Source organism: Zerene cesonia, chromosome 22 (genome assembly GCF_012273895.1).
Source record: "Zerene cesonia ecotype Mississippi chromosome 22, Zerene_cesonia_1.1, whole genome shotgun sequence".
Lineage (NCBI taxonomy): Eukaryota > Metazoa > Arthropoda > Insecta > Lepidoptera > Pieridae > Zerene > Zerene cesonia.
Window position 1 is genome coordinate 4,282,102 of NC_052123.1, and position 16,758 is coordinate 4,298,859.

Here is a 16,758-nt window from a genome sequence, read left to right on the forward strand (position 1 = left end):
TTCATGTTAATATTATGTTGTTATCTATATCCTGTTTTTACTCTTCTTGTAAAGGTGCACAATAAAGAGTTTTTGATTTGATTTGATTAATTAATTCACTCAGGCCTTGTGACTGTTTTTGAACAATACAGATTATAAACGTTCGAGTTTCAAAGTTGGAATGTATAATGGTTATGAGTTCGGAAATTTTAATTGAGTTCAAGGATAAATGACTGTTTTACGTTGCAGTATCCAAACGTAATTAACGTTTGGATACTGCAACGTAAAACGTGTTGTGTGCTTAGTTTATTTTAATTATTAATTACTAGCTTTTGCCCGCGGATTCGCACGCGTTAAATTTAGAGTAGTTTAATAGATGTTATATATAAACCTTCCTCTTGAATCACTTTATCTATTGAAAAAAACCCCTTCAAAATAAGTTTCGTAGTTTTAAAGATTTAAGCGTACATAGGGATATAGGGACAGACAAAGCGACTTCGTTTTATACTATACGATTTTGCTTGCTCACTTTAAACAATAAATTTGAACTGAAGCTTTGTACACCTTATATTTCATGAAATTATATTATTATCGTGATCAGGGTAGGATTAAATAATTCCGTTACAAATACTCTGTATTGTAAATATTGAAATTAAGACAGTTAAATTGATTCTCTCATTAAAACGTGATTTTAGTTTTTCTACTGCATTTATTTTTAATATTCTATCTAAATTCTGTGCTAAACTTAAAAGGGTAGTGCAAAATGGAGCGACGGAGGCTTCCCAGATTAATTTTATATACGCGTGACCTACATCCCGTATTTGTCTCGCCAGACTGCGGAGGTAGACATTCTTTTTGGCAAAAACATTTAAATTTCGAATCATTTAACCATTGACATTCTGTTATATAAATCATTGACTTAAGGCTAAACGAGTTTTTTTTATATGGTAATTTTATTAAAGCAGTGGCGGACGTCCGTATGTTATAAATATATAAAAAAAAAAATTGTTAACATAGTTTTGGTGTGAATTACTTTGGTTATTGTATTTTAATATTCACATTTAACCCGTTTTTGTACATTTAACTCGTTATTATATGCACTACCTAGTTAAGACTTAATCGTACTGGCCACATTTAAGTGAAACGAATTATGAAGGTCTTATTTACATCACCTGTCATAAGAAGGAAACAAAAGCAAATGATATTTAAAATTGCAAAAAAAAGTAGTATTCCTTGTCAAGTTTTTTGTACTAACTCATTAAGCCTTATTAGAAACTATTTACAGTCATTGCATTGTTTCCAGTTAATCGCAAGATTCCTAGTATAATTCCCCTGTATTTAATTGTAGTTTGATGTCAACTAGGTAATCAAAGTTCATCGCCTCTCAAATCGATTTCCAATTTAACTTTAATAACAGAAACAGGATATTTTTAACCTCAGCACTTCGTGATATATGCATACAGCACAGGCGCCATTCGCCATTCTACCCTTTGTCGCTAGGACAAAATGGCGTCACGATTTGCACGGCGCGAAACGAATTCCGTTTGATTACTTCACGACTCACATAGTTACATCAGCGATGCAACACGCTAAGAACTCATTTGCATAGTGCCTATTCAAATTGAATGACAATGTGACGGATATTTTAGTCACTGGCAACTTAGATATTTATATTCTGTTGCTAATTTGACATTTGGCGCCAATGGTGGTTTTGTTTTTTTTTTTGTTGATCGCTGGAAGTTGGAACGTTTAGTTCAACTATACTGGCCAGTCAAGCAATTCCATTTTTGAAATGCATTCTACGTTACACGTTTAATTAAATTCATTAATCTTTTTTTTCTTCTTACATTTTGAAAGAATTATGTGTACATCTGAAATACAGAATTTTTAAAGCGTAGCGCTAGATGGCTGCATACAGATAACATTAATATTCAAATGGCAACGCGGTCTCGGAATTCTTGTTCGTGAAGTTTACAGATCCATTGTACATATTATCTGACTACTTATCAAACTAACGAAAGGGTACAGATGTGCTTCGAATAAACGATCGCGGTAAATATATAATGCAGCAAAAGGAGTAATTGTGTTGTGTGTGTAATGAGTGTTAATTTATATTGTCGTTTTGTCTTTTATTAGCTTGTTTGGAATACATTCCCTCACAAACCAAGTCCTAAGTAATGTTTATTTATATAGTATTCGTATAAATTTACATAATACCGATTACTCACATTCGTACGAATACGCAATGTCACGAGTGTGGGGCGACATTTGCTAATGTTTTTTCCCTACTTAAATAACTAACATTCGCACGATGTACGAAGTTTGTACGCAAGGGAGTGAATAACCCTGAAAATACAATATGTCTACAGAAATAGAATGAAAAATTGCCATATTTAAATTGCAGCAGAGATAAATGTAGTCTGTGAATTTCATAGAAAGCCTGGCTGAAAATAGAAAGCTATGAAGAAAAAAAATTGAAGTTATTTATATCATGTATCAAATTGCGTGTGTAGTGACTTTTTATTAGAATTTGCACGTGTATTCTATTACATTGTTTATACTGTGGTCATCCTTAAGCATTTATTCTGTACCGATTCGGACGTAGGCACTTGTAATTCCATATTTAAACTTTAAATTTGTCACATTTTTGTTTTTCCCGCCTTATATGAAACAACTAGAAAGCGAAAGAGAAAGAAAAAGAATTGATTTAATTAGTGTCAAATGGAACAAGATGTAACTGTCAAGTTATTGTTTTAATAGAGGCCATTCTTTCTTTGTTGGGAAGTGACATATACTAAAAAGGTGAAGTAAAAGCCATTCAGTCTTATTTAATTTAATACGTGTCTACTCTATCTGGATTAATGTAGTTCGCAATCACTACATTGAATAAAGCAAAATCGCTTCCCGTGTCTGTATGTATTTATGGTTAGATCTTTAAAACGACTCAACGGATTTTTCTAATAGATGAAATGATTCAAGAGAAAGGTTTATCTATTAAACTGCTCAGAATTTAACGCGTGAGACACCGCGGGCAAAAGCAAGTATCCATAGCTTTTTCCTAATCCTTTCCAGTCCTTTCCTTTATTCCTCTCTTCAATCCTTTCCTAATCCCTTTCCAATTAGCAGTCGGCAATCCATTTGAAGAGGCGTAAGGTCTGCGATCGACCCTGGTAGCGCTTACCATCAGGCGACCCACCAGCTCCATTGCCGACTATGACATAAAAAACCGTAATAATGATATTTCATATTATATAGTTGACAAACTTAATGGATTATTTTGTTTAAAATTGGCACTAATACATGGACATTATTTAAGTCAGTACTGAAAATCTTGGAGCCCATCCAACGTTCACGTATTGATCAGAAAGGATCGAGCCTGCAGTATGTTGAAATGAAACCGGTTTTAAAACGGTTTTTCGTTGTACGAAAATATTAGCCTTATCGTGCTAATCCAAACAAAATCGAATGAATAAAAGATTATAAAAATCCTTACAGATCTATTAAATCTTTTTTAAGGTTGTGTATCGGAGAATATTCATTAAAGAATAAAGTGCATTTTACCGTAGTTCATAACTATCCTATCCTCTTATAGATAGTTACCAATGATGATCGTAATATTTATTTAAAAATATTAAGCACCCCACGCTTTTTACTCTGAATTGAATCATTGTGTTAATAACTTAAATTTTATTATAATTTTGTTTTGAGGTGATTCATTATGATCGATTGTTTTATCTGCAACTATAGTTACATTAAACTGTTTGCCATCAAAAATTGTTTTCTAGTTTTTAGTTCAATTTGAAATAAAAGCGTGTTTTTTTAGTTTTTTTAAACTATAATTATTATTTGGCCATGTTTCTCCATTACCAAAACTGTTGATCTCATATTAAGCTATAAGATATCGTAGTTCAAGGCCGTGGGATGGTTTTTTTACAGCATTTACGGTGATCGTGTTAGAACAATGGATGTGGGAGTTGATAGCTTTTTAAATACTGTTTTTTTTTTGTTGTTTTTATACCGTTTTTATTTTCTAGTGACCTAAAGAGAACAGCTAGAGATTATTAATTTATTTATATATTAGACGCTTGTTCCGGCTCTACTCGAATATCAAGATTCCTGTTTTATCCCAAGGGAGCATTTAATCGGGATAAAAAGTATCCTATCACCGAAGTCAGCTCATACCAAATTTTTAATGAAGAGAAAGCTTGTATGGATGTTGACTCCGTGTGATTTTTTATTTATGGAAATTTTGTTTGGGAAAAGTAATTTTTATGATTTATTGTTTTATTTGTTTATTATAATTAGTCTAGTTATTTTTTGTCTATGATTATTTTATTTTAGCCGTACCGTAATTAAATAAGTCTTCACATAATAATTTATGACCGCTTCCTTGGTGCAGTGGTTAAAGCATGAGCGTAGAGCCGCGGGATACTGGGTTCGAGAAAAAAAGGCTCGGTCTGGCAGGAAACGGAAGGCAGATCACCTATATGTCTATAAAGAAAATCGATCAGTGAAACAGATGCTCTATACCCCACAAGGGGACACGGGATTTCGCATATCAATTTATATCTATTACTTAGAATACAATACTGTTTAGGAAGAAAATGTATCCAGATTCACCTCCATACTATAAATATACCGAATATCGTACCGCACATAAAACAATCGGTAGAATCGGTATAAGCACACGAGTTGCATGATTTTACAAATAGACATTAATTTTCGAAAGCGCAGTATAAGCCACGCTTTCGTGGCTCCAGATAACCATTAAATATACGAAAAACAACTTTATTGTGCATCTATAAGAGCCATATTAATCTGCATAATTATATGCGACTGGAATTCAAATGGACATAGGTCAGATGGTTTGAGACGTAAACAATGAATCATCCTATCCTACTTATATTATAAATGCGAAAGTTTGTAAGGATGCGTGTGTGTTTGTTGCTCTTTCACGCAAAAACTACTGAACCGATTGCAATGAAATGTGGTACGTAGACAGCTTAGCTGGACAACTGGAATAACATATAGGTAGGCAACTTTTTATCCCCATATTCCTACGGGATACGGACTTACACGAGTGAAACCGCGGGGCGCAGCTAGTGTTGATATAAAGGTGTAAAGTGTTCGATAGCCCATTTCTTGAGGTAGGCTATAGGCTATATATGTACCATGGGTGACGCCGGGGCGGACTGCTAGTAGGTAATAATTGTTTATCTTTTTAAATTCTATTAAAGTTTTCACCTCTGTTTATAAATAATGCTTTATTATGATACAAAACATAAACTATGTAATTAATAAGTCATACGCCCCTTATAACAATCTGGCAATAAAAAATTATTAAATAATTAATCAATCATCTGGCAATAAAAAATAGTAGGTATTACACATTTACTTTTAAACAAAAGTGAAATTTAATGCCCGCCATTCAATTTGTGTTTCTTCTATTTTTAAAAGAGGGTATGTATAACAATGCACTAGTAGTTAACCAAAGACAAAAGACTGGCAAGTGGCTAGTAGTGCGTGTACACCTGTCGTGCCGACGAACCGTGACGTGAGTCTATGGTCTTTGGCGGGACGCGGTAGCGAATTATTATCGTAGCGCGGCAATTTTTTTTAATATTTGAATTTGGAATGTTATTTTTTTATACATTCGGGCGAAGGATTCTTTCTATGGAGTTATTATTAACACACATTTACTGCGTATATTATGCAAGCTGTATTGTATAATCACTTTAAATTAAGTAGTATGTAATTAATACAAATTCTTATTTAATAATTCAGTGTGTGTGTGTGTGTCCGATATGTAATAGCTTTATTAGTTTTATCATGTAATAACAATTGAGGCAATGAGCTGCATATGGCGGGAAACTTGATATAGACAGAGATAGCAATAGTGTGAGCAGGACAGGTGTGCAGCAGATGTGGTTTTGCGGTTTGTAGTGTTTGATGGATTAATTTATGTTTCTATACAATTATTGAACATTAAATCATTCAAATGGAGAAACCATAGAAGATGGTGCATTAACACTGAGAAATTCGAATATTTCGTGGCAAGGTGAATGGCGAACACGATGTGTAGAAACGATTGTTTTTATAATACAAATATTTATAAATTTTATTACAGGAAAGGATATAGTTAATGAATTAACATACAAACATACATGTTTTATGTAAGTTTTATTTCAAGTGCGTTTCATATAAGACACAACATATCTATATGCGTGAAACGTCAGTTTGACAGTCCAAAAATACTCGTAGATGTGGTTTCGTTCGATACGATTTAATAGCTGAGAGGGCAGGTTAATATATCAAGTTTTACAGTTATTAAAAAAAAGTAATGAAAAAGGCGCAATAAACTATGTAATTATGTAATTACGTCAATGTCTTTGGTTCAACTAAATGTAATAGATTGAGTCACACGAATCTGCTTATACATAAATTTAAATATAATTGAATTTAATGCATAATACATTATAATAATATACATGTAATAATGTTGACAAGCTACTTATCTCTTTGCATAATATTCTAAGTTATCCAACCAACTAAGTAATGGGGGCATGACATGTCAATTTGAGAATTCGTAAATAATTATTTTTTACTAGATAAAAATCGCCTTCTAATTGTCGGAACTAGGCCTAATGTAAATGGGTCCACTCGGATAACTCGCTTTCAAATAAAAAAAAATCATCAAAATCAGTTTACTCATTTGAAGGTTCTGAGGTAACAAACACAAGAAAAAGTTTTGTCGAATAAAGAATATCGTTAAATTTTTTTAAGTCGGTTAAAAAAAATTTGGAAAATAAAATGTTTGACCACGAAAAATATCCTATAGCACTCTAACCTAACTATCTCCAGACACAAAAAGCATATCATAAACAGATCTGTTGCGACGTAAAAGAAAGACATTCATACATGGAATTTATGTCTTATAATCTTAAGGATTATTCGTGACTAATTATAACCTAACTAGCGGTCCGAACCACACGTGGTAAATATATAGCCTATAGCCTTCCCCAACAAATAGGCTATCTTACACTGAAAGAATTTTTCAAATCGGACCAGTAGTTTCTGAGATTAGTGCGTTATAACATACAAACAAAATCTTTAGCTTCATAATATTAGTATAGATTTTCTCCAAGCATTCTATTAAGCGATCAACTACATACAACTATTACTATATCTTTCTTACTAAGCGATCCTTTATACTATACAAAGGATTTCCCATACGCTTTATGGCGGCAGGATGTGTTCGGCTTCGCTTTATCTTATTCCTTATACCATTCGCACCTGTAACCTCACGGCACGGTGTCTGATTTTGGAGGGTGCGCTGTTTGTGGGGTGAGGCGGTGACGTCATTATGGGTTTCATGTGTTTTTTTGTAACGTGATTGCTATTTAAACGACTTCAAAAAAGTATATTGAGGGGTCGTGGACGCTAGTGGAGTTTGGGTTAGATGATTTGTTTCTCTGATCGATTTTCTTTATGGACAAGTAGGTGATCAGCCTTCTGTGTCCTGACAGAGCGAGGCGTTTCTTTTGTGAGTCCCCAGCGGGAATCGAACTAAGAACGCCTCGGTTCTACACTCATATGTTAACTACTGTGCCAAGGAGGTCGGTCAGTAAATATAATGAGCAGTTTTTCAATAAGACTGTTTTTGTTTGTGTTTGGTGGTGTCTCATAACTTTTTACCGGATGAACAGATTTTGATGATCCTTTGCTTATGTGATAGCTGGTGCTTCCAATGTGGTCCCATTTACATTTAGTCTAGTTCTCACAATTTGGAAGGCATATATATAATTCGTTATAAAACAATTACAAGATCACAAACGCAACATGTGATTATGTCTGTTTATTAATGAGCTCAGAATACCATAAATGCGTTTAGATAAACTCTATGAATAGTTTAAATAAAATAATTTATAACCTGATAATTAATTTAACAGCACGTAAACACTTTTTATAGTTTTTATAGTCTAGTCATTGCTGCTTAAACTTTATGATTGCCATAAAATAATAGTTCTATATCGGTCCACGATTCGTGGTTTTATGCTTTATGGACATACTAGCTGCGCCCCGCGGTTTCACCCGCCTAAGTGCCTATGCGTTATTCCAGTTTTCCAGCTATGTACGTACCAAATTTCATTGCAATCGGTTCAGTAGTTGTTGCGTGAAAGAGTTACAAAAACACACGTACATATACCCAACCAACCTCACAAACTTTCGCATTTATATAACATTAGTAGCTATAACCCGCGGCATCTCTCGCGTGGTACCTGGACTAAATAGCCTATAATCTATCTCTGTACCAAATTTCATACTAATCGGTGTAGCGGTTTAGGTGTTAGGATGGACTGATAGAGTTACTGTCGCATTTATAATTATGATGATAAGTAGATATTGATACAATCTTGCTCTGCCATGACACACAATTGAATATAAAAAAAATCACAAAAATCGGTCCAGCCGTTTAGGAGGACCTTGGTCACAAACTGATACATGTGTGTGTATGTGTGATATGTGTGTGTGTGTGAATAGAATATGATGCCTTAATGAGTTACATATGTGAATGTTTGTATATGTGTGTGTTGCACTTTCACGAAAAAGCATTAAAACCAGTTTGATTAGAATTTGATGCGCGTGTAGATTATGAATTGAAATGGCAAATACGCTCTAGGCAGAGTATGATAATGATTGCTTTAGGTACGCTTTAAACAGAACTTTCTAGAAGTCTCTCGATTCTTATGAAAAAAATAAATATTTTTTAAATACTAATATTATATTCAACTAAATACAACCTACGATATATACAGCTATGCTGTGAAAAACGAGGTAAATATGTATTTATTAGTATGTACTAATATATAAAGCTGAAGAGTTTGTTTGCATGAACGCGCTTAACTCGAGAACCACGCCGCCGATTCGGAAGAAATTAGGTACAGATACAGTTTGGATATATCCCATGGCCTAGGACATGCATACATATTACATTTACATACGGTTGTTTTGCGGAAAGTCAATAATTCAGAAAAACTTTAGGTACACGTGGGCCATCTGCCAATGTGCACTTGGCCAGCGTAGTGCATATTTTATTGTGGGAGTCGAGCATGCTTCGGCACGAATTGGGCCAGCTCGCACCGGGGAAGTACCACACCCTCACAGAAAACCGGCGTGAAATAGTGGCATGCCACTGTGTTTCGTACGGTGAGTGGGGGAGCCGGAGGCCCGTTTCCTTTTCCTCACCCGTCCTAGTCCATTCCTTCTTTCCAGTCGTTAATCCTTTCCTTTTCCCTTACCCCATAAAAGCGGGCAGCGCATTCACAGAGGTACTACCTTTGCGAATGTTTATGGGCGGTGGTGATCGCTTACCATCAGGCGAACCACAAGCTCAGCTGCCCGCTATGACATAAAAAAAAAAATGGCCCAATGCAGGCCAATGGGTTGCATATAATATCCGCTTTTAAAAACAATATCGGGTTACGGCATTAATTTCGATATCCAATATCTACATATGGTACTACACCGTCCAGAACCTTCCTTGAAGTTCGTATTTAAGAAATTGGCTTATACAATACCAGCTGCTCTCCGCGGTTTCACCCGCGTAAGTCCGTATCCCGTAAGAATGTCAGGATAAAAAGTTGCCTATATGGCTATATATTATTCCAGTTGTCCAGATGTCTACGTACCAAATTTAATATTTTTTGTTGCTTGTTGCTGACTTTTACGCAAAAACTACTGAACCGTCTGCAATGAAATTTTGTACGTAGACAGCTGGACAACTGGAATAACATATAGGCAACTTTTTATCCCGATATTCTTACGGGATACGGACTTACGCGGGTGAAACCGCGGGGCGCTGCTATTAGTATATATAGTCTGATCATATCCATCTCTGATGATGATAAAGAATAAATAATAGTTTAACATGCGTTAAGTAAACGGAGGCTGCATGATGGCATTCGTAAACAATGAGTCAGGTCTGATTCAAGCGCCTTATACGTATGAACTTGACTCGATTTGTCCTCACCGAAAAGGGTAATGATTAAAAATAGCACGGCAGCGTTGGGCCTTTCGCGTTTTTGTATGATGGGTTATGTAAATGGAATTTAATTTTTACACGCTTTTTATTAGCTTCACCTGTATGTTTGTATGTTTGTTTGTTTGTAACCGACTGCTTTGGGCGCGATTTTGACCCACTTTAAACGGCTAGATTTCGTTCAAACTTTGTAGATTTCTTGAGGACCGATGACAATACACTAATTTGATAAAATTATTCCATTTTTCAATTTGCAAAATATGATAAAAGCGTGTTTTTTTAAACTATTATTATTATTATATTATGTGAATCTTGTAATTCACTGACTACATAGACTCGGTCGGTTAGTTTGAAGTATTATTTTGTTTGTGTTTTTTTTTTTGTTATTTGAAGGCAAAATTTTATAGGTATATTTGTTACTAGCGGTCCGTCCCGGCTTCGCCCGTGGTACATATATAGCCTATAGCCTTCCTCGATAAATGGGCGAACTCATACTGAAATAATTTTTCTTATTGGACCAGTAGTTTCCGAGATTAGTGCGTTCAAACAAACAAACAAACTCTTCAGCTTTATAATATTAGTATAGATACGATCACGCTAGAACGGATTTATATGAAATTCTGCTTGTATATAGAGATTTGTTTGTTATATTTTGTACCGTCGGGTTTACTCAGAAACTGTTATTTATTTTATTATTTTATTATTTGTTGTTTTAACGCCTATTGAATATGGAATCGAACATCGAATTTCTACAAACATAAGTCTCTTAAGATTGTTGCAATTAGCTCTCTAGTCAAGTCCAGAAATCTAACAATTGTCCAGTGAAAGTGCTAGATGTTTAGACACAACACTGGAACCTTATAAAGTAGATTTAGGACGTCTAGATAGATTTTGCTTTCACCTAACCTTAGTTAGCCACAAGTCAACCACGTCTAAGGCATTATTTTGTAATTGTGCTTTTTGTGGTCGTATGCCCTGAATAGATATCTGAATTCTACAAACTGGTCTCGGCGATTCAGACTTGTATTTTTTTACTTATAGACGCTTTTTAACCGACTTTCTCATAAGCGAAGAAGGTTCACAATACATATTACATACAAAATGAACTGTACTGAATGTGAACTCGAATACATAGTATGAGAAGTGTTTTTTTTAATGAAGTTTCTGTTTCTGTTATGAAGATACACAGTTCCATAGATATTTTAGTACAGATAAAATCTATTCTTATAGATGCTAATGACATAAAACTGAGGAGTCTGTTTGTTTGAACCCGCTTATCTCGGGAACTAATGGATTCTCTGCAAATATCACGTAGTTGAAATATCTAAAAAAAAATTAAGTTACGTAATTAATGGACGCACGCCCTTATAATATAGCGGAGCAAAGACGGGGCGAGCGTCTTGTATCAAAGCGGTGTTTCTTTCAAATAACCGGTTTTGACCTGAAATTGCATAATTGTTTTTATCTAAGACGGCGCGTGATCGTCAGCAATTGGGTTTTTATTACGAAATATGAATTTACATTACACATGAAACGCTGGACTAGGAAGTTAGTTTAGATTGTTGTGGTGAACCAGTTATCATAGCATACGAAAATACTATCTCTTATAATAATATCAAAAACACTAGCTGCGACCCGCGGTCTCACCCGCGTGAGTCCATATCCCGTAGGAATATTGGGATAAAAAGTTGCCTATATGTTATTCCAGTGGTCCAGCTGTCTACGTACCAAATTTCATTGCAATCGATTCTGTAGTTTTTGCGTGAAAGAGTAACAAACACACACATCCTTACAAACTTTCGCATTTATAAAATTAGTAGGATAGGCTTAAAAACATAAAACGCAAAAGTGACTGATCAATCAACGCCCAGTCCAAATTACTGGACCGATCGGGCTGAAATTTGTCATGCAGAATGCCACTAGGATGTCGGCATACGCTAAATAAGGATTTTTTTGATAAGGTTTAAGGATAAAATAGAGGATTAGAGTTTGTACCATGAAAATTTAGTGTGATCACGCAAGCGAAGCTGCAGGCAACAGCTAGTTAATCGACTCCTTTAGACTCAATATTGGACAATTTTAAACGGACAGATTTAATACAATTTTTGTACACTTATCAAGGATCGGTAACTATACAATAAACTAATGAGTTTATCTTATTATCCTGATTAGGATCGCCGAGATTAAATAAATTTTAATAAACTACCCCATTATCGTGATAACAACAAATAAAAAAAAAATGCTGTCAAAATAAATAATCATATGGTATGATTATTTATTTTGCTTTTAATATATGATATTCCTTATCAAATTCAAAGGAACCGACTGACCTTGGTCGTATCAGACATCTGAATGCATTGATAGCGACATTGGTACTGCATTCGATTCGAGACATGCGTGTGAAAGTGGTTTCTTAGAATGATTTGCGGAAATGATTGTACTAAATGATTGTACTGTTTCTGAATATTGTTGTTATAATAGTATACATAATGGTATATGATTTACACGTTTAGTTAATATATAGATGAGAAGTGCTGATAAATAAAGAAATAATTATTGAATATTTTTTGTCTTAAACGCTTAAATATACGAGTACCTTTTTTTATTATTTCTTATCTTTTTGGTATAATTTAACAAACCATTATAATTTGGTGTGATGTCATTTCATTAAATTAATCTCTATTATTCAACTATTATAGATACAATGCGAAATTAAATGTTACTAACTATATGAGATAATATGACTGAGTGTATGTTATTAATAATTATTTCCTTGTTCCAGGATCTCATTCCACCACAAGACACGGAGTCCTACCTTCTGAAGACGCAAAATGCCATCACGAATCTACAAGCGAAGCTACATTCAGCTAGGAACAGCAATGCGTCCACCATTCCTTCACAACTTACCACCAGTCTCATCAGTGAGAAGACAATAGTATCCCGCCTTCCGCTCTCACAGCTCAGCAGATCAAACTCTCTCAATTACCGCTTACGAAGAAGAGACAATGGCGGCGATAGCAGCCCCCTACGCAGCCCAGGCCACTACGTCATCACCGGGTCCTCGAAAGTTCCAGAGAATTCTAGAATCCTACTCAATTCAGCGTCCCGGTCTCTCGACGCAGAAGCCCGCCGAGATTCCAACATGAACAGTCCCAGCTCGGACAGAGGCTTATTGAGCAACAGTTCAGATGACAAAACACTGTCGAATCGTCCGCAATACGAAGTGGACACTATTCTATCACCGCACAGAAAAACGCACACACGACACAGATCTTTCGGCGGCAGAAACACAGAGTTTGTCAACGATAACAACAACGCAAACCAAGCCGTGTGTCTCAAGACGGTATTGAAAAACAACGCCTTGGATACCAAGGAGTTTAGGATCGATCAAACTCGTTGTCAGGGCGAGAAGAAGCATCAGAGGGTTTCGAGCGATAGTAAAGCTAAACCGGCTTACAATAACGCCGCTTTTGGCCTATCCATCAGGCGGTCCAGCTCTTTTAATACGGTCAACAAAAACAATAACATCATCGACCCGAGATTGGTGTCGAGAAGATCCAGCGGACAGTCAGAAGAGTATAAAGATTATTCGGACGAATCGGACAACGGGTCGTTCGATAAATCGCAGGATTTGAGGTACAAGCGGCAGATCAACAGAGGCAGAATCGATTCGCCGGATTTCAAATCGATAGCACCCGCCAATTCGCCACGATGTCCCAACACGCCAGAGATGCAGAGGAAGTTCGGGCCGGGATTGGTCAGGAACTCCGTGCGAGTCACCAATAAGGAGCGAGTTGTCAACACGCGGATGTCGGAACCGCCAATGGGGAGAGAGGAGCGGGCTAAACCGACCAATCATCAGAGCAGGAGAGCGGCTGAACCGACGCGGCAAGCCGTTTTGACGAGACTCTCCAAATCTAGATCATCTACACGGGAACCTCAGAAGCTAGATAAAGGTGAAGATAAATTTCTAATTGATACAGTTAATGTTGGTAGTTTGTATCTTTGTATGTAGGCGATTCCTTCAGACTCGATTTCGTCCCACTTTAAATGGGCAGGATTTAATTCAAAATTTGTATGCTTATCAAGGTTCGGTGACAATACAATAACAATATATAATTATTTCATATTTATCTTATTATCCGGCTTAGGATCGCCAGGATATAAAAAAAATCCTTGCATACTCTGTATCGCAAACTAAATAGTAGTTGATTGTATTATAAAAGCGTATTTTTTAGTTTTTTAAACTGTATTTATGTTTATTTTAATCACCTTTAATACTAATAATTTACCGACTATTATCATTATTAGCCCAATTAAAATATAGTTTTCATTTTAGCTGACCATCTCCTTGGTAAAGTGGTTAACGCGTGAGCGTAGAACCGAGGGGTCCTGGGTTCAATTCCCGGTGTAGACGCACAAAAAAAATCATGATCACCTACTTGTCCGTAAAGCAAATCAATCAGTGAAAACTGTTTGTTGATGTTTATCATCTGCCCCATACCCCAGTTCACTTTATTTTTCATTTTATTTACACAAAACATTATAAAAAACAACCCCTTTCTTTCTACTCTTACAAATGTAGTTGTATATATTATATAATAGTAGCCCATCACATATTTTAGTAAATAAATCGTACCATATCAATTCTAGTAATAAACATACGCTACTGTAATCCAAGGTCATGTAAATATACACTGATAAAACATACGATTAGCATTTCCTAATAATTTAAAATCTTTATCAATGTACGTATTAAAAGACAAAAGAACTTACATTGCTTCGAAACAATCAAAGACATTGATTGCGAAAACAATGCTTCTTTGGATAAATCGATTGTTTATGGTTCTTGGTTAATGTTGAGTTTACACTTAACGGTTATTAAACTGTGTGTAAATAGCTCTTTACTTATTTATGATGCTGATATTAAATGGGAAAGTTTAGTACCGGATATGTACTCTTATTGCACGGTGATAGGGACGGAAATGGCTTGGTATATTTAGGTATATATATTATTATTGTAACAATTTTCATTTAATAATGACCCATCGATCGGTTAGTCTATATCATCAAAGGCACGGATTGTTTTTTTTTTAGCCGTCGTAAATATATAGAAATTATTGCTTGATTAAATTTTGTGCTTAAGAAAATAATTTCATATTTTTAAGAGTCGAAAAAAAAATTAAGAAAAAATCTTATCTTAATATATACATATAAATTACGTGTCACGTTGTTAGTCCACGATGGGCTCCTAAACTACTCAACCGATTTTAATTGAATTTGCACACCATGTGCAGTTTGATCCAAATTAAAAGATAGGATACTTTATATTATTTCAATCAAGATAAATGACTTCGTGCAGCTAGTATTGATATAAAATAGAAATCGTAAAAAATGTACTGCCTACAAATCATGCATTAGTAACAATTTGTTTTCTAGGTCAAAAGAAACCGAACCAACACCGTTCATCATCAGCTCTCGCGACGAAAGAAATAGAGTTCTCCAATTGGAAGAAGAGGGCTTCATACGACCCCATGAAGGCGGCGCAGGAGGGTAGAAAGAGACAGCAGATGGCGAAACGGCAGGAGTGTAACAAGGACGACCTTAGTTCGCCTAGGTAAGATTAAAAAAAACTAGAAATGTGCGAAGTTTTATAGAAAATACACCTGTTGCATTTATAATATTCTGGTGTGGGTTGGCGATTGCTGAGGTGGGATCAAGGATGGCCGAGAGGCGAGGCGTTGCTACGGTTTGACAAAACGACTCGGGTTCGAATCCCGCTTCGTGATCAAATCTTTTTCTATTTCTATTCTTAAAAAAAAAAACTTCATAAAGCATTTCAATCCTATAAAACTAAAAATTACAGGTTAAATAAATTGAACTCCACATTCCAGCCAATCATCGCCAGTCCACCGGTCGCAGTCGTTCCACACCACCAACATAGCTGATCTGACCCTTGACTACTCCTCCGAGGGTACGGAGGACGATCAGCCCACGCTGCCCATAGATCCGATGATAACATCAACCCATTCGGACATCCTGGATGTCAGGAGACGGGCAATGAGCAACGACGTGGTTCTGGGGCGGGAGTACGTGGCCAACTTTAAGGTAATTAAGATTACATAAGGATTGTATTATATCCTATTTTTTTCTGGAAATATGAATAATAGTAATGTCTCTTAAGGAGCGAATGTAAGACATAAAATTCTTTATATATTCACCAAAAAAATAAGAGTTGATCGCGATTATTTCATACTAGGTGTCTGCCGCGGCTTCGCCTGTGGTACATATATAGCCCATAGCCTTCCTCAATAAATGGGCTATCTAACACTGAAAGAATTTTTCAAATCGGACCAGTAGTTCTTGAGATTAGTGCGTTCAAACAAATAAACAAACTCTTCACCTTTATAATATTAGTATAAATTAGATATTCAGATAGCCCAAATGCTTGGTATTTTTTTAGACTATGGCATGTTTTTCGACCATTTCTGCATATTCTTTGTTTTTGTAGTCTTTGTAATTGATTTTAAACTCTTTATTGATTCAATTTATGATGATACTATTAAGAAATATATCTTATACATTGACGATGTTTTAGGTGAACCAACCAGACAAGAAGCACACGCGCAAACACGCGACCAAACCGGACAAGGACACAATTGACAAGCGGAGGACGTTCATCCTGGACAGCGACTCCACGACCAACGGCAGCAGCCCCAGGAACAGCTCCATCTTCAGCC

The 16,758-nt window shown here is 35.6% G+C and overlaps 1 protein-coding gene across 1 annotated transcript in view; it reads left to right on the forward strand.

Annotated features, from left to right (window-relative positions):
• LOC119835962 overlaps positions 1 to 16,758 on the forward strand; it is a 41,957-nt gene that overhangs the window by 20,474 nt on the left and 4,725 nt on the right. Inside the window, exons 3-6 of the mRNA XM_038361095.1 lie at positions 12,801 to 13,974; positions 15,458 to 15,635; positions 15,913 to 16,126; positions 16,617 to 16,755. Coding sequence (XP_038217023.1) covers positions 12,801 to 13,974; positions 15,458 to 15,635; positions 15,913 to 16,126; positions 16,617 to 16,755 — 1,705 coding nt within the window. The remainder of the gene's footprint in view (positions 1 to 12,800; positions 13,975 to 15,457; positions 15,636 to 15,912; positions 16,127 to 16,616; positions 16,756 to 16,758) is intronic.